Below are 27992 nucleotides of genomic sequence, written 5' to 3' on the forward strand. Positions count from 1 at the left end.
CAGGCTGGTCTCGAACTCCTGACCTTGAGCGATCCACCCGCCTCGGCCTCCCAGAGTGCTAGGATTACAGGCGTGAGCCACCGCGCCCGGCCCTCTCTCAGTTTTAATTCTAAAAAATGGCTGCTTAGAACCTAGAGTTTTAGAGTAATAGTTGGAAGAAAGGATTTAGCAGTTTTCAGATTAAGAGAAAACAATCAAATTTTAAAATAAGAAAGTTTAAAAATGAAATAAAGTTCCCTTTTTCTTCCTCTACATATTTCCCAGAAAAAAAGTTCCCTTTCATGTTTTCAGTATCTAATAGTCTCATGTTATTTCCCCATTTATTTACCCTCATTGCTTTGTTCAATAACAATTTCACTCTTTCCCAAAACAAGGAATATCTACCTTTATTTAATAATAAGTTTTAAATATATGCTAATAGTTCTACAAAGCAGGAAGTTAGTTTAAAGAAGAATTATCCTTTACTCACCATTATCTGGCCCTTGAAACTTCATGGAATAAAGCTTAACAGGTTGATTAAATGCCACAGTAATAAGTAGCTGGGGAGAAAATAGTATCATTTTAAAATGGCTCTTGAACACCTCGAATACACAAACCACCAAAGCAGAATTAAAATAAAGGCAAAAAAAAACTAATCCATGTAACAAAACCAATGTGATATGGAAAATCAGTAAGTTGAAAGTACTTGTTAAATCAACATTTGAGAAATATCACCATCAATTATTTATACAAGGGGATAGCAAAAAAAAAAAATTTAACGGAGTAAATACTAAAACTGTGCATAAGAACCTAAGGTCTTGTGACCTATAAAATGGCAAGCAACCTACTTTCTAACAAATCAAACAAAATTCCCGAATTAAAATAAAATTTAAACCATATATTTTAGCATATAGCTCATGTTTTCTAAGATGGTTTGTCAAGTATCTAGCCACATCACTCAACAATTTGTAAGCAACTCACAAGTTATGCAGAGAGATTAGCTCTAAAATGGACTCTGACCCAAAACTCAAAATAGGAAGACGCTTACAGCTCTACACTAACCTCCAAAACTCCATCCTACACTTATTTGACTAACTGAATCTGGAAGGCCACAAAAGGGAACTGGGATACAAAACACTGTTAGAATGCCTATCTTTCAGAAACTGAGTTATTCGCTCAATCTTCTTTCCAGCCAAAATTGAATCTGAGGTAGAACCGATGTTTCTACCCTGGAAGGAAGATTTCCCTGGCAGGAAAATGTCAGCAAGGCTGTAGCCAGTCCTGCTGACATGCATCATCACATTATTTTTAGGGCCTAATTTATAAGGAACACAATGTGAATGATAGCTGTACAATAGGCAAATGTACAAAGCTGTACAATAAGGCAACTCTGGTTAGAGCAAAGAAAGACAAGGGTTGGATTTCTGATTTCAGAATAATAGTGTGGTCTGTCTGCCTAAGAAAATAACTGAACTATTTTCTTTGGTTACACCAATATTTTTTATACTTGATATGTAATAGTGTGTCAAAAAATAACAGCCATGATGTTTAGGGAACTGAACCACAAGTGAAGAGCAAGAGATGAGACTGGAAAGCTAGAAACAGATCAAGTCACCCTCTTTTTGAAGCCAGAGAAGAATCATTTCGCTCTCTTTCTAAGAAACATTCAAATTTATATTTTAGAAAAATAACTTTTGTGATTATGTAGAAGATCAACCAAAACAAGGTCAAATCTGAGACAATGGAATAGAAAGTAAGTTATGGAAAATTACAGCCAACATGAAGATAAAGATGGCTTAATTAAGGAGGTAACAACCTACTTCCACTGTGACAAGGGCAATGCAGGGAAGCATAAGGAATACAACACAGCTTTATATCTGGGGGCAAGGAGCCCCCCATACAGGGAGTGCTCATCTGATTAGTTTCTATTTCTCAGACATAAACTTATCTGGTGGGGAAAAAAGTATGGAAGGCAGGTCAAGGATGAACAAAAGGATCAAACAGTAGTAACAGCTCAACTCAGCAGCGGAGCCAATCCAAGAGTTCTGCGATTTGCCTTAGTACACTTGGCAGCCCGCATAGAAGAACAGAGAAAAGAGGCGGGGATGTATATCCAAAGGACAGGAGTCAAAGAAACTAAAAGTTATAAAAAGAAAAGGAAAAAGTGATCATTGGGGAAGGAGAGACATAAGGGAATGAGAAAAAGAAACAAGAGCAGGCATAAATAATGATAGTCCCTACACGCTTTAACTTAAACATTCAATACCTGTTCATCACAGTCAGACTCCAAGAAGCTCATGTCTTTTCGTAAACAGTTGTCAAATCCATGCTCATCACTTTCATTAAGACATTCACAACCGGATTTGTTAATAAAAGGCATTAAATCCATCTGAAGAAAATTAAATCAAAATTTCAGGCAAAGCATTTGGAATTGGTATAAAAATGTTAATAAAAATTTAAATCTGTGATCCTCTCTAAATTAGGCAATTTTAAACAAAACTTTTCTTTTAAAATAGTTCCCAAAACTTTTGTAATATCCCTTTCGTTCGACTTTCTGAACATCCACCACTAATTATTAAAGTCAAATCTAGTCTTGGCCTACTTGATAAGGTATCAGAAACAAGTCTTTACGTAAGATTATAAAATGTTGACATATATTTTTTATAGCAGTGTTTTACAATAGAAAATACGCAAATTAAAGTATCTATAAGATCCAAAGAAGTGCTATTTCCCTCTCCTGGCAGCCATGGACTCTTTAAACCTATAACCACGAAGAGGTTAGATTTAAGATGAGTAACAAATAGGAACTCAAAATTTTTTTATTATGAAAAATTTTAAACATACATAAATAAATATAGCGAACCTCATGTATCCACCACCCCCAGCTACAATCATTATCAACTCACAGCCAATCTTGTTTCACCTTTACCCAAACATATCCTAACCCTTCTAATTACTCTGAAGCAGATCTTAGACATCTTTTCCTTTCATTCTTGAACATTTGAGTTTCTAAGACATAAGAATTTTCTTAAAAAAGAACACATCCTAAATATCATTATCAAAACTAAAACAATAACACTTTAATACCATTAAACATCACTGTTCAAATTTCCTTAACTATCTCATAAATGTTTTGAGTTGAAATAGTAGACTTAGAATAAAAATCCCAAAAAAGCATAAACATATATGGCTAATACATCTCTTAAATCTCCTTTAATCTATAGTCATTTAAGCTTATAGATTTCTTAATAGTTTGGCTTATACTTCCATACTTCCAACACAATGTCAAAAAGTTGTGGTGTTAGTGGTCATGATCGTTTTGTTTCTGACTTTAGTGGAAATGCCTGTAGTGTTCCCTATTTAGATTTAATTGAATGCTTTCGGAGTAAATGGGTGCTGAATTTTGTGAAATGCCTTTTCTGCATATTTGGAGATCACGATTTTTCTCCTTAGCTCTACTAATGTGACAGATTATATAAGTGAACTTCCTAACATTAAACATTTCTTGCATGCTTGAAATAAATCCAATTTTGTTCATGATGGCTTTTTAATGTACTACTGAATTGTTGAATTTTTTTTAGTAAAACTATATTTAGAATGTTTACACCAATATTCATAATTGATACTAACCAGCTACTAACCAGTAGCTTTCTTTATTGGTGCATACTTTGTCAGACTCTGGGACCAATGTCATACTTATTTCAAAATGAAATTTAGAAGTTTTCTGTTTTATTTACAGTCTTAAGTAGTAAGTAGTTGCAGTAACACTAGGTTACCTGATCCTTAAAGATTTGGCAACATTTACTTGTGCAGTCATATGGGCTTTTATGGAAGAAATCTTTTACTATTTCCTCTATTTCTTTATGGTGATCGGTCTATTTAGGTGTTCTGCTTCTAATGGGTTTGGTAAATTATAATTTTCTAGAAAAGTATCCATTTCATCTACTAAACAGGGATTATTTTGAAAGTTTACCAAGTATTACAGATTATCAGACCCATGTCCTATCACAAAGGTTCTTCATTATTTTTATAAAGACACTAATACATATGTACATAGTTCTGAAAGACTGAAGAAAACATTTTTACATGTCAAATAAATATCAAAATGTTAATAATCATTAGTATAGACTTCTAAGTATTCACAGAATAGCCTAAACGCTTTCAAAGCCAAACACTATACTAAATGTATTATTTAGGTTACCATATTTAGCCAATTCAAAAAGAGGGGAGGGAAGAAATAAAGGCTATAGGAGCAAAGTTCTACTGTAGTAGAATCATTCTGAGCATCGTGAACATTTGCCTTAAAACGGCAGTTTTGACAAAATCTTTTACGTGTTTATGTCTTGCATCCTACCTAGACGCCACTTCAATACTACATCTAAGATTAAGATCCCAGGCATGAAGACATTACAGTCTGACTTCCAGTACCTTAATGATGAAAACAAGCTAAGTGGATAAATTCTTTAAAAAAATAATTTTTATTTTTATTCATTGCAGACCACACAAAACAAGTACCACATTTAAACAGCCGCGCTAAAGTACTTTCTTATACAACACTGTATGGGACAAACTGGCATTACATTGCACATTTGAGATAATTGTGAACTGTCATATTCTGCAAACATTTGGTAAGAACTAATTGTCACTACCTATGTAATCAACTTGCCAAATATGAGAAAAGAATCATGAGAAAGCAATCAGATAAATCCAAATTGTGTGAGTCTATAAAACACATAGTCCAGACCTGCGCTGATCAATATGATAGCCATTAGCTGCATGTAGCAATTTAAAATTAAATTAAAATTAGATAAAATTAAAAATTCAGTTCCTCAATTGCACTAGTCATATAACTAATGTTCAACAGACACATGTGCCTAGTAACTACCATATCATTAGATTGGCACTGGTTTAGACTTTGAAAAAGTACAATCATAAAAGAAAAAAAAGGTAGAGAAAAGTTTCCAGACTAAACATGAAAGAGAACTGACAACTTAATACAGTGCTTGATCCTTAATTTGATCCTACTACATGGGGAAGGACATTTTGTCTGAATGTAGGAAATTAGAGATATTGTATCAATATTAAATTTGTTGGAGTGATAACAGTATCTTGGTTATACAGGAAAATATTCTTGTCCTTAGGAACTACATGCTTAAATATTTAGAGATAAACTATCACAATATACATCACTTACTTATAAATGATTCTGCAAAAGATAAAAGTAAATAGAGTAAAAATAGGAAAATATTTATAATCGATGAACATAGGTGAGGGGTATACATGGTCTGTTATACTATTCTGTGTGCTTTTTTAAAAAATAAGTTTAATTCTATTTGGTAGGGAGGGAAGAAAATCCAACATAAGAAACATAGGAAAGTTAGAAAAACCTTTCCAAGTTTGTGGCTCAAGAAAGGTTTGTCAACTTACTGCACAAATTAGGGTTATATAATAAAGTTTGATTTTATTTTGATGAATGTTGACAAATTTGTAGACCAAAACCTATAGTTCAGAGGTCTAGTGTGTTAAAATACAGTAACAAGCCTAAAGATTCAGAAGACAAACCAGCATAAGTTCATTTCAACAGTGGCAAGCATTCAAACTTTTAGAGAGAGGAAGATTTGACTTAGTGGGCATGGGGATAGGGGTAGGCTATGTGAAGCTATGTTCTGTATGATCTACTCTTAGCAAATGCGGGGGAGAAAAGATATAATGTTTTAAATTTTTCCAAACTTCAATAAACATTTTTAAAAACTAAAAGTCCTTATGCACAGTAGGGTGACTACAATTAGTAATTTATTATTTATTTCAAAGTAGCTAGAAAGGAATGTTCTCGACACCAAGAAATAATAAATGTCTGACATGATGTTCCCCTGATTTGGTCATCACACAGTATATGCATGTTATCAAAATACATATGTACCCCATAAATATGTACAATTATTATCAACAAAAAGTCACATGTTAACACACACTCTCTTCTGAATAATAATCTATTATAATTCTACCTTTTGAGTATCATACCTACATCTTTTGCAATATCTTAAACCCCCCCAAACAGATACACATATTTCTCTTTTTAAATTAGAGTGAATTAAAATTACTCAGTCTTAAGAATTTTTAAAAGATTTCTCATACCTTCTTAATCTGGCCCCAGTCAAATCAAGAGTTTTAAAACAAAAGGATGTATAAAACCAACAATTGCATAGCCTCTGGGTGTTAAAAAAATAATGACTGAAACTCTTTATTCCAAGAAATCCACAATTTTATAAAAGATTGTCAATATATTTCTGCAATGCTTATGGTTAAATCTACCTAAAACAAAGGTTTTCATCAAGTGACTCTTACTTCCATCAGGCTTCTATTTATGTTCTAAGAACAATGATACTCTTGGGAACACATTACCAGTTTTAAATACTTAATAATGCTATAAGATGTAAATAATTCAAAACTTTAATGTCTTGATGGACACCAGACGGGAAAAAATGAAAATGTTTTTACAATAGCTTTTCATATTTTATCCATAACATTTGCATGAAAGCTAAATTTTTATTTCTTAAAACTTCACATTTCCTGCTTGTTTCCTACCTGAGGCCAAAACAGATATCATACTTAGCTGATTTATAAAGTATCCCTATAGCTAAGCATCAAGACTGCTGTGCTCATAACACATTTTCATGCAAACACCCTTAGTAATAAAGGAAAAAAATAAAGATGTAAACCCAATAGTTTATATGCTAAATGATTTCCAAAACTTTCCAAAAGGTGTCACAACCCTGACTTAAATTCTTTCTAATTGGATATAACAATTATAGGTCTATTTTAAATAAATACTAATTGTACTTCCCTAACTTAAAATAATTAATGCCAGTATCACATTATGACACTTTTTGACACCCCACCCCCTATACACAAAAAGAATCTCTTACATCAACTGTACTGTCATTTCTCTTTATCCAGCATGAACTTAAAGGACTTACAGAAAGGATTTGTAGCCCCAGGAGATAGATCTGCTTAAATATATTTAATAATATTGTTTAATATATTAGCTTTAAGGTGAGGTTAACATTTTTTTTAAAAAATTCATTCTTTGATCTGCCAGTGCAATAGCTTTTTAACCACAAAATTAAGAAGTATGTATATTTTAGCATGCAGGATTTACCAATTTGTATAAACAAATCTGCTACCATGAAATAGTACTTCCGAATTTTGCTTCCTTCCTGAAGAGCTCTCAAATGATAAAGATGCTGCATTACAACTATTCATACTATGTAGTTTTCAAACACTATTCTTTAAGTTCTCAAGTCGTTAGGTTATTATTTAGAATGATAACGTATTCTTAAAACTTAGGGTAACACGTGTGACACTAAAGTCATATTTGATTCTAAAAAAGCAAAATCAATATTTAGACTTTTTTTAAAGATAGAGTACCAGAAAACAGGGATACGTTTAAAAAGACAAGAGAAAACTATAGGAAGTGAGTGGCAGCAAAGGAAGTTCTGTGTACAATAGTCACAACTAAAATCTACAAGTCAGGCCGGGTGTGGTAGCTCATGCCCATAATCCCAGCAATTTGGGAGGCTGGGGTGGGAGGATCTCTTGCGCCAGGAGTTCAAGACCAACCTGGGCAACATAGCAAGACCCCGTCTCTACAAAATTTTTTTTAAAAAATAGCCAGACATGGTGGCACAAGCCTGTAGTCCTTGTTACTTGGTAGGCTGGGCAAGAGGATTGCTTGAGCCCAGGAGATCAAGGCTGCAGTGAGTTATGATCTTGTCACTGCACTCTAGCTTGGGCAATAGAGCGAGACTCTGTCTCAAAAAAATAAATAAAATTTAAAAAATAAAATTTACAAGTCATTTTACATAATTATCAAAAAGTAGAAATTTTTTCCAATGCATGTTTCTTCACTTTTTATGAAAAAAAGTATAAAACAAGCATTTAAAAATGGCTATCAAAATAGTTCAAAAAGCAGATAAAAAATAAATGGCAAAGAAAATTAGTAGGAAAAATTTAGAAAAAAATGTGTTATGATATTATGATTAACACACACAGACAACAAAACTCAACGGTCAGCTAATAAATTTAGTTTGAAAGTTCTTATTTGAAAGCATTCTGAACTAATAAGAGATAAAACATGAAAACATAGTCAATTTCATTTTAACCAAATAATGACAGGTATAAGATATTATATCATGATTTCACTTTTCAGTCTACATACATAGCCTTTTGGAATATCGGTGTCCTCATTGCTTCCAGGGTCATTTTCTAAGTGCTGCTTGATTTTTTCTTCTAATCCCACAGCATCTGCTCCTTGATATTGATCAATTCTTACTTTGTTTCGGAAAAACAAAAACGTGGGTGTTGCTGATATATTATTGGTGGCAGCTGTTCCCTAGAATTGGCAAGTTAGACCGTATTATGAATTAAATCTTAAACCACTCTGAATATTCATTCTACACCTTCATGGAAGTTAAATATCACAAGCATGAACTAATACATAAAATACTGTATTCTCAATTGTTATTTAAGAAAAAGTAGGCCTATTCCTAAGAGAGTTCCTATTGAGGCATAGATATATTACCTTTATACCCCAATGAATATCCCCTACATTTTTATCAGTTTTACTGGTAAATACTTCATCCCATATAACAATTAGCTTCCAATACAGAAACTGTGCTTTATACCAGACAGCTCTCTCACAATTACAGAGTATTTCTCACGAGTAACCAAGAAGTGTATTGATAAGTCAATACAAACCACTTATTAGGAAAAAGCATACATCTGAAAAACAGTAGCCAGTCCGCCAGTGAAAAGTAAGTAGTATTTTCTGCACTGCAACCCTCACCCAATTTTTACTCTTACAGAAATAACATCTGATCACTCATCAAATTCTGCCCTAGCTCCACAATTTAATAAGACTAACTACTGAATGGAAATTACCTAATAACCATTGAGTATTCTGGTTTAAACTTTTCATGACAAGTATAAACAGTAAAGTAAATGTGTCACCTTACATATTCATATACTATGAAAAGGTACCACTATCTTTTTTAAGGAAAAAGAATGTAAAGAAAACATAGGAATGTCTTCTCTAAACCTCATAATTGAAAAAACTATTACTGACCTTTTAGAAAAGTGTTATCCAAAAGAAATATAATGTAAGACACATGTGAGCTACATATGCAATTTTAAATTTTCTAATATTTGGCCTGGCATGGTGGCTCACAGCTGTAATCCCAGCACTTTGGGAGGATGAGACAGGAGGACTGCTTGAGCCTAGGCATTTAAGAACAGCCTGGGCAACAAATAAGATCCCATCTCCAAAAAAAATAAAAAAAATTAGCCTGGTGTGGTGGCACATGCCTATAGTCCTGGTTACTTGAGAAGCAAAGGCAAGAGGATTGCTTGAGCCCAGGAGTTTGAGGCTGCAGTGAGCTATAATGATGGCACTGCATTGTAGCCCAGGCAACAGAGCAAGATACTGACTCACACACACTCGCCCTCTTAAAAAAAAAAAAAAGTTTCTGGTAAAAAAAAATGATTAAAATCAATTTTAGTAATACTAATGAATCTAATACATGCGTTTTCAACATGACCAACCTAGAAAAATAATGCAATATTTTACATTTTTTCTTTCATATTAAGTCCTTAAAATCTGATGTGCATTTTATACTTTCAGCCTATCTCAATTTGGATTTGCCACATTTACAGTGCTCAGTGACCACATGGAGCTATTGGCTACCCTACCAGCCAGCAAAGCTAAGGAAGAAAGCATTTTCAGATAAGAGATAGTGAATATTTAAAATAAGGGCTAGTGATGCAGTCCAATAACACGTGACGTAAGTACTGAAACATAAACATGTAATGAAGGGTTTACACCAAATCACCAAATTACTAACAAACTACATAATATTTTAAAATTTTTTCCACATTCAGAAATGTAACAAAGATCACATTTCTACATATGCAAATACAAAACTGTGACATACTATTCCACCTAAGTAATCTGGGCAATTTACCTACAACAGTGTGGCTGATCAACATTTTAAAGTTTCTGCTCAGTATGCAGCTTTGGAGATATAAGAGTATAAACCAATCAATTCAAATCAAACTATCACCAAGAATTCCTTGCCATGGCTTTATAATCAGCCAATGCCTCAGAAATATAAGATATAATTCAAGATTTGCAAAAGATAAACAAAGAGAGTAAAACACAGAACTGCCAGATGACCTGTTAGTTTAACATATTAATTTTATATCAGAAGGATATTAATACAAACCTGAAGCAATTAATAATGTGCTACCCTTCTTAACTAATGTAGCCATAATGACATCTGTAATGATCATGTCAACATAACATCTTCCTATCTTTAAAGGAATAAATACTATGCACATAAAGACATAAATGAAGGATATTAATGTTAGATTTCAAAATGATTTAAAAGTAAATTAAAAAGAAAAAAAAGACTCTTTTCCCTTACCTGACACTGATGTACATCTACTTCCAAGAAAACAGCCTGTGGATATTTATTACTCATAGAATTGAATGCTGGGGCAATCCTCAAACATGGTCCGCACCTGTGAGAATGAGAAAAGAGACATTAAGTAAAATAACACGAAAGATTACACTAATTTATACTCTGAAACATTTTTCAATTAAAACATAAAACACACACTGATACTCCTGGCTTTCAACTGTCCAGTCTTTTCCAAGGGGTTATTTATATACACATGTATCAATACCACATTGCAATAATAAGTAAACATATCATTAATATATTAAGTCAGGCTGGGCACGGTGGCTCCCATCTGTAATCCTAGCACTCTGGGAGGCCGAGGCAGGAGGACTGCTTGAGCTCAGGAGTTCGAGACCAGCCTGAACAAGAGTGAGACCTGTCTCTACTTAAAACAGAAAAATTAGCCGAGCGTCATGGTGCCTGCCTGTGGTCCCAGCTACTCGGGAAGCTGAGGCAGGAGGATTGCTTGAGACCAGGAATTTGAGGCTGCAGTGACCTATGTTGCACTCTACATAGGGTGACAGAGTGAGACTCTGTCTCAAAAAAAAAAAAAAAAAAACCAGTAAAAATATAATTTTAATGTTGTATATATAATTTATACACATATAAAGTCTTCATGTCTGATAGTCTTAAGTCTTCCAGCCTTATTCTCATTGAGAGAAATTAAAGAAAACCTAAACAAATAGCAGGAATATAACTATGCCTATGAATTGGAAAACTCATTGTTGCCAAGATATCAATTCTCAATTTTTCTTTTTTTTTGAGACAGAGTCTCACTCTTTTGCCCGGGCTAGAGTGAGTGCCGTGGCGTCAGCCTAGCTCACAGCAACCTCAAACTCCTGTGCTCAAGCGATCCTTCTGCCTCAGCCTCCCGAGTAGCTGAGACTACAGGCATGTGCCACCATGCCCGGCTAATATTTTTCTATATATTTTTAGTTGTCTGATTAATTTCTTTCTATTTTTACCAGAGACGGGGTCTCGCTCTTGCTCAGGCTGGTTTCGAACTCCTGAGCTCAAACAATCTGCCCGCCTCGGCCTCTCAGAGTGCTAGGATTACAGGCTTGAGCCACCGCGCCCGGCCCTCAATTTGATCTTTAACATGCATATAAAATCCCAACAGGTTTTACTGTATAAAGTTATAAATTTAAATTCTAAAATAAATAGGGAAATACTAGGGAGAGCCCAAGCCATTTTGAGAATCAAAGCTAAAGAAAATACATTACCAAATATTAAGAACCATTACAAAACTTTATTAATTAAGAGTACACAGCACTGGTACAAGGATAAAGAAACTAATGTAAAAAGAACAGTCCAGAAACAGCCCCACCCCACATACAATCTGCTGATTTAGGAAAAACTTGACACAGTAGTGCAGTGGGGAAAGGACAGTCTTTTCAATAACTAGTGCTGGTTCAAATGGATGGTCATATATGAAAAAAATGAATCTTGACCCCTACCTTATACCATACCAAAAAAAAACCAATTCCAGGTGGATTGTAGAGCTAAATGTAAAAGGTAAAACAGTAGGGTTTTAGGAAAAGATACAGAAGACACTTTCAAATACTTGAACTAAGCAAAAATCTATTAAACAGAACACAAAAAGCACTAAACCAAATGAAAAGGATTATCATATTAGAATATATTTTATAAACTAGAAGATATTAAAATCTTTTATTTGTCTAATAATGTCATTAAGAGAGCGGGAAAAAAACATTTACAAAACATATCAAAGAATTTACACCTCTAACATGTAAAGAACTCCTAGAAATCAATAACAAGGCTGAGACCCAAAAGAAAAATGGATAAACTCTTGAATAGGTACTTGACAAATGAGGTTATCCAGTCAATAAATAAATAAAGAGTCAAAAACTTTCTATGAAGTAGAAAAGGCATTCTACTTCATTAGTCACTAAGGAAACCAGCGAAGTGCAAATTAAAACCAACTCCATCAAAATAGTTAAAATAAGAACGAAGTATTGTCAAGAATGTGGAGCAACTAAACTTTCATATACTGTTTGTGACAGTACATACTGGTATAATCATTTTGGGGGAAAAAAAGGAACTGTGCTAGAGCTACACATATAACAATTCCTGGGAGATACAGCCAACAGAAATGTTCAACTTAGACCATTTGAAAAAATATTAGTAGTAGTAATATTTCTAATAGTCAAAAACTAGAAATTAACCAAATTCTTATCAATGGAATGGGTAAATTCTGGTCATTCATATGATTATATGTAGAATAAGGAAGTTCAATGTAACATGTTTGTAACAGTAAAAAGTTAGAAATAATCTAAATGGCAATCAATGGAAAAATAGTTTTAAAAGTTATAACACATCCACACCAAGGGATAATTTGTAGTGTTTGGGAAAAGAAGTCTCCTGATAAAATGTTCTCCATGATCACATTTTAAAATTATGTATATATGTAAATGTATACTAAAAAGTTAGGCAGAGCTGAGCATGTAGCCTCAGCTCCTTGGGAGGCTGAGGCCAGAGGATCACTTGAGCTCAGGAATTCAAGGTTGCACAGACCTATGATCACACCAGTGAACAGCTACTGCACTCAGCCTGGGCAACACAGCAAGATCACATCTCAAAAACGGGGGCGGTGGGAGTGGGGGTGGGAACAAAAGAAAGTGTGGCAGGACACAATAAACAGTTAACATTAATTACTTCTGCAAAGTGGGACTGGAAAAGGAAGAGAGCTTAGGGAAGACTTTTAAGTATCCTAATTCTGCATCCTTTGCTTTTTTATGATGGCAGGTATTTTTATTTAAAAATATTTAAGTAAGTTGAGAATAGAGAATTTAACACTAACTGCATTTAAACAGGTGTCACAAATGACACAGGTATTTATTCTGTAATACAACATATCCACTCCTGAAAACCACCCTTCTGCAAAAGCATACACTCAAAATAAGAGGATTTATGGGAAAAATAAGACTGAGACAAACCACTGGAAACCAATGCAACTTTGTAACAGGACCACTAAGGAAGAAAAAAAAAAAACAGTAACTAGGACTCAGGAAATAGATGGACATCCAAGCAGGTGGTTCAGAACTGGAGGCTACCTTAGGGGATATTTGAAATGAACAAAAACCATCAAGTGGAAATTATGCTTACAGGTGTTCTGACAATGCAGATGGAAGTGGAGCTCTGAGCCGGTGGGGCTGTCATTAAGGTAGGGACAGGAGGAAATGCAATGCTGAAAATGAACCCTTCTGGGGAACAAGTGCTAGGTGCTGGTGCTGATATTTAATTTTAATAAACTTTCTGAAAATAAACACAAAAGTGAATCCATCTGTGTGGTTGAGAGCTTTTCTCCTTCCAGCCAAAGGTTTTATTTTGGATCTTCACTACCTAGGAAAAATCACATATGAACCAACAAAATTTCCACATTATACTGACATCAACTCTCTATTCACCAATCACGAATGCAGTAGTTGATGTTAAAGAAACACATCTTGTAGCTGAACAGACTAAAATAATGATTACCTTGCAAATAACTGTTTCCTTTCAAGACATAACCTTATCTAGATCCTTAGTTTAATTTTAATTAGCCATTATAGGTTGGAACTTTAGTCAAAAGTCAAAATAAGTCATTGAGCAGAGAAGCACAAATATATACAGCAGCATATTTTCACGATACAATCATTCAAATAAATTGATGTTATTTAAATAAGATGTTTACTCTCCTTAACATTAACATTCAAGAGTAAACAAATTTCCATTAGCTGAGATCATAAACAACTCACCTGATTTCTCTGGATAAAATGAGGACTAGATTCTCCAAGGATCTTTCCCAGCTCTAAAGTATTATGTACCCAGTATGCCTAAATTTCAAAATTATACTTTTTTGATTAGCAACCCTTAGAACAATACAGGATTTTTGACCTTGTTGTAAATGAGTTCAGAGATCGAGTTCAGAAGTTTAGAAATGAACAAAAACCTACTCTGAACCTTCTCTTTGGCTGAACGTTTATCTTTTCAGCCCAATATACAAAACGGGTATGTAAGAAGGATTTTGACCTTATACTTTTTGAGAGAAAGAGAATACAGCAGGCAAATCCTTAGCTTTCTGCGATACATAAAGAACCAAACCCACAGAACTAAAAGTTTAAAACTGATGTAACCTAACACAATTACCTGATAAGAACTGAAGAACAGAAAAATTAAATAACATGCCCCAGCTAAAAAACCCTAGTTAGTGACAGAGCTACAATCAGAACAGTCAATTCCTAAAGCTTTCTCTGAAAGCACTACATTAGGTTCTTATCAATAAATAAGATTTTTCTTTACAGTCATAATATAAATTCTATTTCATGACCTTGCTAACTGTTCCTCCCTATTTGCTACAGTAGCCAGTGTTCTATCTTGAGCAATAACTTGTATAAACACATACAGCTGGAAAATGGATAAAGAAAATGTTTTCTAAAGCCATACTTAAAAGTTTTTTTTTTTCCTGCAGGGTATATAACTTTAAAATAAGCAATTTCAACAGTTCATTTCTCCATCAGCCAGGAAAGACGTCCTGAGGTTGACATACCTATCAAGGACAGTAACTACCATGGCTTCCAGTGCTTTGATGAAACCTCAAATACATGGCCTTCTGGAGCGTTTGTTGTATCCCTGGGGGATGCAGCTCTCTACAAGTTCACTGTGGCTGAATCAAGAAAGAAAGCATATGCAGATTTCTACAGAAATTATGATTCCATGAAAGATTTTGAGGAGATGAGGAAGACTGGTAACTCTCAGAGTGCCAAGTGATTCTGAAATATTAATACAAAGAATTTCTTTGAGTTGAATTACATAGAAGTTTGTCACTGACCTGTGTTCCTGAGCTATGAAACATGAATATGTGGGTTAAGGAATAGTTCCTCCTGGTAACAAACAATTAACAAATACTATGGGAAAAAAAAAGCAAGCAATTTTGAAATACTGTATTTACTAGTGGGCAGACATAATTATTAATATAACTGGTCCTATTACTTACATAAAATAGCTAGCATTCATTGGGCACCTACTACATGTTATGCATTCACAAGACCCTTAAACTCACGTCACCATATTTAAGCTTTATAACTTCCAAGAACAACTAAGTACTAAGTTAGAATTTGATCTAGCAGTGATTTACACAGTGCCTTTCATTGTTATTTCTAAATTAATTACCCAGATTAAACTATTTATACGCTTTTGAAAGGCAGCCAGACAAACTACAATACTGTATGATTCTACCTGTATAAAGTACAAATCTAGGCAAAACTAACCTGTAGTGTTCAAACCTGAGAGTAATGCGAAAAGCCAGGAAGGTGAGGAGAGATTGGGGTGCTGGTAACGATCTTATTTCTTGCATATTTTTGTATACATGTTATACTTCAATAAAAAGTTTACTTAACAAACAAAACAAATAAACAACTATATGTTCTCGAGGGCTTCAACGTGCCTCTCTCTTACAGCTACCTACCTCATTCACTAACATTATCTGCCTGGTTCTTGCAAACTACTGGGCCTGCTAACTCTGTAATTCCATAAACTACCTTCAGTCCTTGCCAATTTTGCAATATGTAATTAATAAGTTATGTAATTAATGTATTTGGACAAGCTCTCATAACTGTCAGAATTCAACATCCTAATATACACTGGCATCCTTCCAGGATGGTAACAATAACACCTAACCGACTACAAAGGCCCGCTTTAAGAAAATTGAATATGTGGTAACCATTATCTACAAAAATAATACATTCATTAATTCAAGATTAAAATCATTCCTACTGTTTAATGGGGGAGAAATGTATATTCTTTTAACAGTTTACCCGCAAATCTTAACAACAAAACTGTCACTGCTTATAACAACTAAGATGTATCTGGGCATATTTAAGAAGAAATAATTTGGAGACTCCTGTTTTAAAAATGTTACTACAATACATAATTCACATATGTATATAATTTCATTCTCTAAACAATATGGATAAAAGTTATTATTCCCATTTTACAGGGAGGAGAAATAATACCAGAGTGAAGGGATTTCCAAGGGGAGCTATAGTTAAATCATTCAAGGCAACATGTATCAAAAATTGTCAGGCTCTGTGCAGATACAGAGATGAACCTGCATTTCCTTTCTCCTTAGGCTGGAAAGAGCAAAAATAGCATTTTACAATTCAAATCGTGCATTCACCAATGAGACCTTAAATAAGTTATTTAACATCTCTGTGACTCAATTTCCTCACCTGTAAAATGGGGATAATTTTTAGGGTTATTCTGAGGATTGAATGAGTCAATCTAAATGCTTAAACAAGCCCCTCACACAGACTAAGCAATATATAAGTGTTGACTATTTCAATCCTTAAACAATACTCTGAATGGAGTAGGGTGGCTCATGCTTATGTTAGGTAGATAACAAGAGATTCCAGATCTCCTAGGGATGAAAAGTGGGTGTCTTGTCTTGTTGTAATTGCCCCACCTGGGAAGCAGGTAGGCCCCAGGCCCCCATCTTGGTCACGCCCTACCTTAATCCCTTCCCGAGCAACTGCCATACCTGGGGGGGGGGGGGAGGATACCCTATTAATCTGCCAATCAGCTGCAAAAGAATGCAGAGGACTCTCTAGCCCGTGGGCCAAGCAGCATTAGGTATGATACAGTCCAGAGAATGACCCAGAACCCACATGTGTGGTAAGACTCAGGTCATGCAAGCCCAACTGTCCAATCAAAGTGGTTTCCGCAGGGAGGTCCCAATCCAAGCACTATAAAACAAGATGCAGACCATAACCAGGCCTTTTTTTTTTTTTTTTTTTTTTTGCCCTTCTTTTGCTTTCCCTTTGCTGTCACAATGGGTCCAGTCGTCATCTGTGGCATATGTATCACACTCTGTAAACCTGTATCTTGCTCTTGCTCTATAATCCTATCTTTCTCTCCTCAATAAACCTCATTTTCGTGCTTGCCTTACTTTGGTGCATCCGGTCATTCTTCGGCCATGAGTGCCCTAAGAATTGACACTTCAGGCTGAAATCTGACTCTTATAATCCCAACTACTTGGAAGGCTGAGGTGGGAGGATCCCTTAAGCCTAGGAGGTTATAGTGAGCTATGATCATACCACTGCACTCCAGCCTGGAGGAAAAAAAATACCCTGCAGAAGGGTGCCAATACCATTCAACGGGGAAAAGACAGTTTTCAACAAGTGGTGCTGGAAAAACTGGATAATCACATGCCAGAAAATGAACTGGACCCTACCTCACACCATATAACAAAATTAACTTAAAATAGATCAAACATCTAAACTTAAGAGCTAAAATTATAAAACTCTTTTAGATGGAAACATAGGAGGAAATCTTCATTGGATCTCACAATTTCTTGAATATGATAATGAAAGCACAGGCAACAAAAGAATACATAAATTGGACTTCATCAAAATCAAAAAACAGTGCATCGAAGAACACCAACAAGAAAGTGAAAATGCAACTCACATAATGGAAAAAAAATTTGCAAATTATATATGTTAATGAATTAATATCCAGAATATATAAAGAACTCCTACAACTCAACAACACAGAAACCAACCACCTAATTCAAAAATGGGCAAAGGGCTTTAACAGACATTTCTCTAAAGAAAACACACAAATGACCAATAAGTACGTGAAAAGATGCTCAACAACCTTGAGAAATGCAAGTCAAAAACACAATGAGATTCTTGATAGCATTCAGATGGCTATTATCAAAAACATGGAAGATAGGTGTTGGCTAGGATGTGGAGAAAGTGGAACCCTCCTACATTCCAGATGGGAATGTAAAATGGTGCAGCCGCCATGAAAAACAGTTTGCCAGTTCCTCAAATAGTTAAACATAGAATTACCACACAATTCAGCAATTCCACTCCTAGGTATAGACCCAAAAGAATTAAAGGCAGAAACTCAGAAAGAGATCCCTGTAAAGCAATGTCCATAGCAACATTATACACAATAGCCAAGGCTCGACACAACCTCAGTGCTCCTGCACACATGAATAAACAAAATACGGTATATACACACAAAGAAGTATTTTACACAGCCATAAAGAAGAATGAGGTTTTTATATATGCTACCATAAGGATGAACTTTGAAAACATTTTGCTAAATGAAATAAGTCAAAAACAAAAGTACAAATATTGTTATTATTTCACTTATATGAGGTGCCTAAAATCGGCAAATTCATAGAGACAGAAGGTAGAATAGTGGTTCCCCAGGAGGTAGGGGGGAAGGGGCAACGTATTGTTTAACACTGTGCTCCCCAACCCCTGGTCCGAGGACTGGCACCAGTCTGCGGCCTGTTAGGAACCAGGCCGCACAAGTGGTCCGAGAGCAAGAGAAGCTTCAGCTGTATTTACAGCCCCTCCCCATCAGCTGCATCACCTCCTGAGCTTCGCCACCTACACAATCAGCAGCAGCATTAGATTGTACATTACGGTGAGCTGTATAATTATTTCATTATATATTACAATGTAATAATAGAAATAAAGTGCACAATAAATGTAATGTGTTTGAATCATCCTGAAACCATCTCTCCTCTCCCAATCCTTGGAAAAATTGTCTTCCATGTCACTGGTCCCTGGTGCCAAAAGGTTGGGGACTGCTGGTTTAATGGGTACAGAGTTTTGGCCCTCTGGAAAAGTGGGGCTAGGAAGATAATGTATAATGAATGCAGAGTTTCTGTCTGGGATGATGAAAAAGTTCTAGGAAATAGTGGTGATGGTAGCACAACATAATCAATGTACAGGCATCTCTTGGTATCCGAGGAGGACTGGTTCCAGGACTTCCAGTGCTATCAAAATCTGCATATGCCCAAAATGGCAAAGTATTTGCATTTAGCCTACTTTAAATACTCTCTAGAACACTTATAATACCTAATACAATGTAAATGCTATGTAAATAGTTTTGGTATTGTTTAGGTAATAACTACAAGATGTTATGTAAATAGTTGTTGTATTGTACTGTTTAGGGAATATGGGGAATAAACACAAGGAAAAAAGTCTGTACGTGGTCAGTACAAATGCAATTTTTTTTTTCCAAATATTTTCGACCCACAGTCGATTGAATCCATAGGCACAGAACTGAGGGATACGGATTAATCATTAATACTAATGATTTGTGTACCTAAAAATGGTTAACATGGTCAATTTTACGTTACGTATATTTTTCTGGAGAACCACTAAAGATTCTTAAAAAGGAGAATAACAATCTATTTAATACATATTGCTTTAGTAAAATTAATTTAGACTGAGGGTAGATAAGGCATGGAGGTTGAAAATAAGAAATAAGGCTTGAAACAGGGTTGGAAAATAAGTGAAACAGATGCTGGAGAAAACTATGTCCTTTGCCCTTTGCCCTTAGCCTAAAATGGAACAGCATTAACTCTGATCTAAGAGGTTTCTTACAGGATTTTACTGGACATAGTTGTTGGCCAGTCTAATACTGACCCCCATACACGTAAATCTGGGGTCCTGTTGACAATGAGTTCAGATGGGAACACATTAATGGCCAACATGTTCAAATAACTTTAAAGGCAAATACAACCTGACCAGATTTATAAATGTGACCTAAATATGCTTTTGAACTTACAAGTTCTCTAAATTCAAACATCAATTTTCCCTCGGTTTTTACAAAAATACAATTTTCATTCCATTAGAGTATCTTCTTAAATGTAAATAACACAGTTCTTCATCAGTCAATGTCTGTGGTTATACCTTAAATGACACATCATTAACGGAAAAAAGTTTCCTTGGTAGCAAAGTTTCCCCACTTTTCTCACTTCAATCAATAAATTATTAATCACCTATCTATCATCTCTCCCTCTGTTATGGTAAGGGGAGGAATATATCCTAACAATATAATCATCTATCCTCTTCAATTTAATAAATGTGAAAGTTCACATATAATATCAGTACCCTAGCCCACCCCTATTAAATCCAGTATACTGTCCCTTTTCAACTCTGTGTAAGAGAAACTAGGTCCAAAAATAAGTCCTAATTTGTTTTCACCTCTGTCTGCACCTCTCATCTCCTAATATTATCCAATCCTAATGCCACCATTTACATACTCAAAATTTACTGAATCATGTGCTAGGATTTACATTTTTTGCTGTGAGATTCAAAATATTGCCTTATGTTAATATAGTTACTTGGACAACAAAGCACGTTACATAAACAGTCACATCAGTAGTAGACTGCTACAAGTTGGTATATATGTAAATAGCGCCAGGGGGTCATGGTAAATCAGCTGGGGACCTCTAATCCTTCTAACCAGGTACCTATATACACAAGGGGAGATCTGTAAAAACATATTCGCCGAAATTTTGATTTTCAATGCCGAGTTCCAACATGTCACTCTCACACAGGAACATTACACGCCCACAGCTCTACGACCTATACATTTTGTTGGTTTGTTGTACCAAAGACAGTTAACATCTTTCAAGATCCCTGTCCTCTTAAATCACCAAATGAAAAACGGAGTCTGGTCAAACTCAGATGTCTGTCTACGTGTCCACCTGTAATATACCATATAAGTACTGTAATTTGTGTGATCAGATGCAATAGCATACATGGGGAGCCTAAGCTACAAAATTACTACCAAAGGAGAAACAAATAGGTTAAAAAAGTTAAAAAGCATCCTGACCTAACTAACTTAATTCAAAATGCATTCGCAAAAATTTAGGACTAAGCACTACGCAAGTAAGTTGGACAGCCCCATCTGAATCATCTAAAAGGCTTACAAAGATGTAGGTGGTGAAGAGAATCAAACTGTTCCGTAAATTAAGCTTTCAGAGATCCTAAGATGCAAATGACAGCTGGCTGCCAGAAAGAAGGGGTCAGGAAGGAGGAGTCTGTGGGAGACACCCACAGACTGGAAGGAAGAGGGGCAGGCTACCCCCAAGAGCAGAGTTTGTCCGAGGATTCAAGAAGGGCAGATGGGGATCTCCTGAACTGGGGAAGGTAGCCGGTCAGGCCTCCGTGCCCGCGTGGGAGCCCCCCTGTACATAAATGGGGGCTCACGACCGAGAGCTGAGGCCTAATTCTGGCAGCGGCCTGGGGGTTCGGCCAGCGCCGGACACTCTGGAGCAGGAGAAAGCAAGGGAACCTGGACCGGGAAAGAGTGAAAGGAAAGCAAGGAAAGACAGACCGGGGCCGCCGGGGCTCGGGCCTGGCCTCACCCTCTCATGGTGAACTTGACCACGGTGAGTCTAGAGCCCGCGCCGCTGAGCTCTGGCTGGAAATCCGGGTCGCTCCCGACCGGCTTCACTCCCACCATCCTCACAGAGAGCCGGGTAGGGCGGCTGCGACGCCACTGGCTTAGAAATTGAAGGCGAAGGCGACCCGGGAGAGGAAGGAGAGAAGCTCAGGAAGGCTAAGGCCTGGACAGAGGAGGTGGCGACAGGGGCGTCTTCTAACCAGGACTCTCAGTGCCGAGTCACGCCAGGGAGCGGAGCTGCCGAGGAGGCGGGGACGGGAGGGGCGAGGGGAGAGGCGAGGAAAAGGAAGATGAGCAGGACCCAGAAGCCACCGCGCGGCAGGGCCGCCGGCGCTTGCGCGCCTTGGCGTCATTTCCGCGCCGTCCGTTTTGGCTCCCATCGCCCAATCCTAAAACGCGAAGCGTAGCCCTACCCTCGACTGAGTCTCCTCGCGCTACCTTGAGCGGCGCAGGCGCAGATGTGTAGCGGTCACGAACGCAGGCGCAGACTGATCTCAAATGTTCTTGTGTTTGTCCGCGTTTGTTAGACCGCCCTCCGCTCCACCCCAGGCTTTTACCGAGTTTTCTGGGTTAGGCCAGTGAAAAGGGGCCTCCTTTTTCCCCGGGTTCATGGTTGCTGCTTAAAGTCAGAAGGTCCCCTCGGGAAATACTTTGAGGATGATCTTGTCCTGAATTCTGAGCGGGTCACTGCGCACAAGTAAAATAGACTTTAGAAACGTTTATTTACAGATCTCATTACATCTCTCTGTGCAGTGGTTGAGAAAGTATTGCGTACCTGTCTTTAGGTCTTGCCCAAAAAGATAATGGCATCATCCCTAATTTAGGAAATTTACAGTCTAGTGACAGACTCAAATACAGTAACAAAGAAGTTTGAATAGGAAGCGGTGGAGACAAATGAGATGGGAGAGTGGAGCCGGGTAAACTTGCTGGGAATGTGAGCCCTGAGTTCAACCTTGAAAGGGAGGAAGGAGTTAATGATAGATGGTGAGAGATAGTAGGGATGGGTTGAGAGGGCAGATAATAAGAATAGGTAATATTTAACACATTATGTACCAGGCAAGATACAAGCTCCCTTTTTTTTTTTTTTTTTTTTTTTTATGAGACAGAGTCTTACTCTTTTGCCTGGGCTAGAGTGCCGTGGGGTCAGCCTGGCTCACAGCAACCTCAAACTCCTGGGCTCAAGGGATACTCTTGCCTCAGCCTCCCGGGTAGCTGGGACTACAGGCACGCGCCACCATGCACGGCTAATTTCTTTCTATTTTTAGTAGAGACGGGGTCGCTCTTGCTCAGGCTGGTCTCCAATTCCTGAGCTCAAGCAGTCCTCCTGCCTTGGCCTCCCTGAGTGCTAGGATTACAGGCGTGAGCCACCACGCCTGGCCCAAGCTCTGTTTATGTACCAGCGCATTTACTTCTCACAACAACCCTGTGAAGTAGGTTCTGTTATTATTTCAAGTAAAGCAGGCTTTTTAAAATATCAGGCTAGTTTACAAATTATTTGGACTTAGCTGGGGAGACGAAATTTGAGAGGACGGTAGAGGTCAAATCATGACTAGGTAAGGCATTTTGATTTTATCATGAAGGCAATGGAAAAATCACTGCAAGGCAATTCTGTGATTATAGAGTCTTTAGAAAAAGCTCTAAGGTAGCAATGAGGAGGATGGAAGGCAGTGAGATCAGTTAAGGAGACTACCGTCACCAGGAACTAAATTAGGAGAGCAGTTGCAGTGGAAGTGAAGGGGAAGGAATATATTTGAGAAACAATTAGAAGATTAGAACCACTAAACCAATGGACCAATTTAGTGAGATGACAGAGGAAGGAGGTCTAGGATAACTCAAATATTTCAATCGTAGCTTTTTTTTTTTAATGAGTTAAGATGCCTTTAGGACATCCGGGTGAGGTGTACAGTAGATAGTGGGAAGGATGGGTTTGGAACTAAAGAAAAAGGAATAAGATAAAGTTACAGATTTGGAAGTCATCAGATTGGATGATAGTTGAAGCCTAAGAAACGTGAAAAGAGAAGGCTAAAGGTGCTGCAGAAGCAAAATAATTATTCTTAACTGTACCCAGCCAGATGAGAGACACAGTAATTATATTCCTTTCTCTTGTAATATCAGCACAGTGTAATGGCTTTCATAGACAAATAAAAATTCTCACAATAAATCTTTGCTACTTACAATTTGTGGCAGTAACCTCTCTGAACTTCAGCTTCTTTGTCTGTGAAAATTGGGTTAATAATACCTGCTTTCTAGGATTATGAGGGTTAAAGGTTATAGTGGATAATGTACATAAAGAGCCAAAACAAAAGGTACTCAATAAAAGATGTTTATAAACAATGATGTATTAGTCAGCTAGGGTGGCTGTAACAGCAGAATACCACACACTGGGTGGCTTAAACAGCAGAAGTTTATTTCTCACAGTTCTGGAGACTGGAAGTCCAAAATCAAGGTGCTGGCAGGTTGGTGTCTCCTGAGGCCTCTCTCCTGGACTTGTAAATGGATGCTTTCTCACTGTGTCTTCACATGGCCTTTTCTGTGTGCACACATGTATATACACACACATACACAAAGTACTGGTGTCTTCTTCTTATAAGGACACCAGAGACTATCTTCTCTTGTCTCTTTAGGCCTGAGAGTAGAAATCATTCCTGGCTGTTGGTGGCATGAGGGTATTGAGAAACCCTGGCCTGGCCACCTAGTCTACTGATGCTAGTGCAGACCTGACAAGACAAGAGAATCCTGACTTGGGCACTTCACATATATAGCAGGGACATGGGCCATTATAATCCCAAGGCACGTACCCGTAGGAAGCAGAGGTACTTGGAAGCCATAATTCCTCCATGGACTTTCATGCTTATAGCATGAACTACCTCTGGCCACCTAGCACTAACCTAACTGTAAGCCCAGATAATACCAACTAATTAGTAACACCCGGAGACTTCACTTTCCTACTACCAATAGAGCTCTTTTGGTTTGAAAAACACTACCATTTTTCTCCTCCCCTACCTTCACCACCCAGAGCATAGTTGTGTGGTGTATCCAGTTCCCGTCTCTATGGTAAAACTTTTCCACTCACTGCTCAATCCTTTATGTATTTGTCTTTATTTTCTCTTTAACATCACCATCACTTTTTGATTCTTCGAAACTTTATCCACAGGTTTATTAATACTCTCCTTACTAAATTATCCTCAATTACCCACTTCGAATGTGCTTTTTCCTTTTGTGACTGTGCCTCATATAAAAATTTGAAAAATGGTTCAACACCTGGTAAATTAGAGGCTGGAAGATTAATATAGCAAGCGGCAGATAAATACACGAGAGTTGCCAGCATGGAGGTCATAGTTGATACCACTAAAATAGGTGAGTTCGTCAGGAAATATACAGAAAAGCAAAGAGTTACAAAAGAAATTTAAAGAAAACCACAAATAGGGAGTAAAATGAGAAGAGTTAGGAAAGAAGCAGAGAGGCAGGAGGAAAATCACAAAAGTCAAGGGTCAAAGACCAAAAGGTAGAAGACTGAAAAACGCTTTGGAATGTAGGAAAAGAGTCATTAGTTATTACTCAAACAACCACTACCATTCGATGAAGTAAGACTGGAATCAGCGCACTGACAACCACAACAAATTGTTCAAGGCCTCCAGTGTGTCTGGCACTGGCTGAATACTCAGAAGTTAAAGGTGATTATTACATGTTCCTGTCCTTAGGGACACACACTCTTGTGAGAGGTCCTCACAACCCGGAGATACAGGCAAGATGGTGGTTATTGTCCCTACTCTGCTGATGAAAAGGCTGACATTCAGGTAAGTGTGTAATTGATTCAGAGCTATATAATTAAGCATCTGTGTAGCCTTCTCTAGGTTGCACTCGGCATTTTATAGAAACGAACTTTATATATGTGCATGGAAACATTTAGCAGATGTTATCACAAGGTCAGAAGGCATGGGTCGGGGGAAAATCCTACACAAAAATTCTACAAAGAAGGTTCAGATAGCTAAAACAAAAATAAGCTAGGCACGGTGGCACATGCCTGTAGTCCCAGCTACTCCAGAGGCTGAGACAGGAGGATCCCTTGAGCCCAGGAATTCAAGACCAGCCTAGGCAAAAAAAGCAAGATCCCACCTCTTCAAAAAATATTCATAGTTAACTAGTCCCTCTATGTCATTTAACTAATGCTTAATTTCATTAACTAAATTAAACTTCTTGGTGGATGAAATTTTCCCAAAACTCCATTTCCTAGAATTTCCATGAAAATTTTAGAAAAATCTTGGAGACTCAAAAACCTCTGCAAGGATTATTTATGATTATTCTTAGCAGCATGGGGAACACTCTTTCCATTCCTGAGATTAACGTATTCAGAGATGCCAAATATGCTGCATATATACAGTCACAAACTGCCCCCGCCCCACAACTCCTTACTTGTTCATGGCAGGAATTAGATGCCATGGTTTCCCAAAGAATCTAGCTTCAGCCTCAGAATTCCGTTCGGCAGAACTCACTACCAGGGTCAGCACACTAGATGAAACCTATTTGTCATTCCCATGTTTTTCTATGAAATTCATAGTTCGCATACTATAGTAAGTTCCTCAAAAATATAGGTTCCCAGTTTCATACCTAGAGATTCTGAGTCAGTAGAGCAGGAGTGTGGCCCAGGAATATGAATTTTAGCAAGCACCCAGGGAAACTGATGTAAGGGATCCACATTTTGAGGAACACTATTCGATGATAACTAGTCTACCATATACATAACGTTTACAATGCATTTAATATAGAGAAAGTACTGTGATAATGCTTTGAAACACCTTTCCTCTGAGAACATCTCAAGCGCAGTAAGACACTTCTACAAATATGAGTTAAAAATAAGTGCCATAGCAAAAGTAGTGGTTCAGAAAAAGGAGAAAAAATTTCTAGCTGGAAAGAACAGAGAATGCTTTATAAAAGAACATGTTCTAATATTCAGGTCTAGATAAACATAGGAAGGAAATGCATCAACTTCACAGAAATGACTCCTGATATCTCTCCTGAACTCTAGGCCTTAAGAGATCCTCCCGCCTTGGCCTCCCAAAGTTCTAGGATTACTGGTGTGAGCCACCACACCTGGCCTGATTTATCTCTCAACTTACCGAAAATATAATTTTCCCCCCAGATTCACCAGTTCTTATCAAGTCCAGCCAGTCACTGGAGGAAGGCCTTCTATTATGTCCCACAGCTATCATGGGTTCACTCTGCTAATTTAACAGCATACTGGAGATATGTCAGACATATCTGTCTCTCCCATAGCTTTTTTCACATAGTAGGCACAACATAAATATCGGTTGAATAAATGGCTAATAAGCATAGTAAGTAAGAATCTCAGCCCAAAAAAATCAGATGTATAGGAAATATGACTTTGTTTTCTATAACTCAGTTTCATTTGACTCTGAATCCCCACCCTCCTGCTACATCTAACTACAACAAAAACTTAACCTTATCTCCTCCTCTGGTAGCGTCAGAAATTATGCCAGATTTCTGGGGTTTGGGGTAGGAGTGAGGTACTGGTGTATGCAGATCTCTAGGATCACTGTCTCTGTCTACATGCCCTCTTCAAGCAGCCCCTCTCTGCTCTATGTGACTACATCAGGGAGTGGGACACTTTGAGGCTGCACCTGGCCCCATCTGCCTGGATGCACCCACCTGCCATTTCTCCCTGAGTTTTTACCTCTTTCCTCCAGTTCAAGGAACCAAGATCTTGAGCTTTTTCTATTTTTTTCACTTCTCTATAGGGGAATCTATTTTTAGTGCAAGGGAAACCCATCTGACTTTATATTTACTCAAGACATTGTGTCTGTACCTATAAATCCTCTTCCTTCAAGGCAAACACTAGAAAGAAACCCTGCTGCCAGAAATTAATCCAGCCCATAGGTATGTTCTGTTTGGCCACACACAAACGTGTTTGTGTGTGTGTGTATGTGTGTGTGTGTGTCTGTGTGCATGTGCACGCATGCGTGTGCATGCACGTGTGTAGACGGTCCCTAACTTACAACTTGTGAAAGTGATATGTATTCAGTAGAAACCATACTTCGAGTACAACCATTCTGTATTTTCACTTTCAGTAATCAAGATACAAAATATTCGACACTTTATTATAAAATATGCTTTATGTTAGATGATTTTGCCCAACTGTAGACTAACGGAAGTGTTGAGCACATTTAAGGTAGGCTAGGCTAAGCTATGATGTTTGGTAAGTTAGGTGTATTAAATGCAATTTTGACTTATAATATTTTCAACTTATGATGGGGTTACTGG

At 37.1% G+C, this 27992-nt stretch overlaps 1 protein-coding gene across 2 annotated transcripts in view; it reads right to left on the minus strand.

Moving 5' to 3' along the window:
• TXNL1 (thioredoxin-like 1) overlaps window positions 1-22037 on the minus strand; it is a 33634-nt gene extending 11597 nt beyond the window's left edge. The window contains exons 1-5 of one of the 2 annotated variants that reach the window (XM_012651789.1): window positions 21676-22037; window positions 10461-10557; window positions 8198-8371; window positions 2246-2368; window positions 470-539 (exon numbers count right to left, since the gene is read on the minus strand). In XM_012651789.1, the coding sequence (XP_012507243.1) occupies window positions 470-539; window positions 2246-2368; window positions 8198-8371; window positions 10461-10557; window positions 21676-21773 (562 nt within the window). In that variant the 5' untranslated portion in view covers window positions 21774-22037. Of the gene's footprint in view, window positions 1-469; window positions 540-2245; window positions 2369-8197; window positions 8372-10460; window positions 10558-13622; window positions 13681-21675 lie in introns of those variants that run through there. The other variant, XM_012651790.1, reaches the window with a different exon arrangement.
• Window positions 22038-27992: the final 5955 nt, after the last annotated feature.

The sequence above is a fragment of the Propithecus coquereli genome, unplaced genomic scaffold (assembly GCF_000956105.1).
Source record: "Propithecus coquereli isolate 6110/MARCELLA unplaced genomic scaffold, Pcoq_1.0 Scaffold37, whole genome shotgun sequence".
Classification (NCBI taxonomy): Eukaryota; Metazoa; Chordata; class Mammalia; order Primates; family Indriidae; genus Propithecus; species Propithecus coquereli.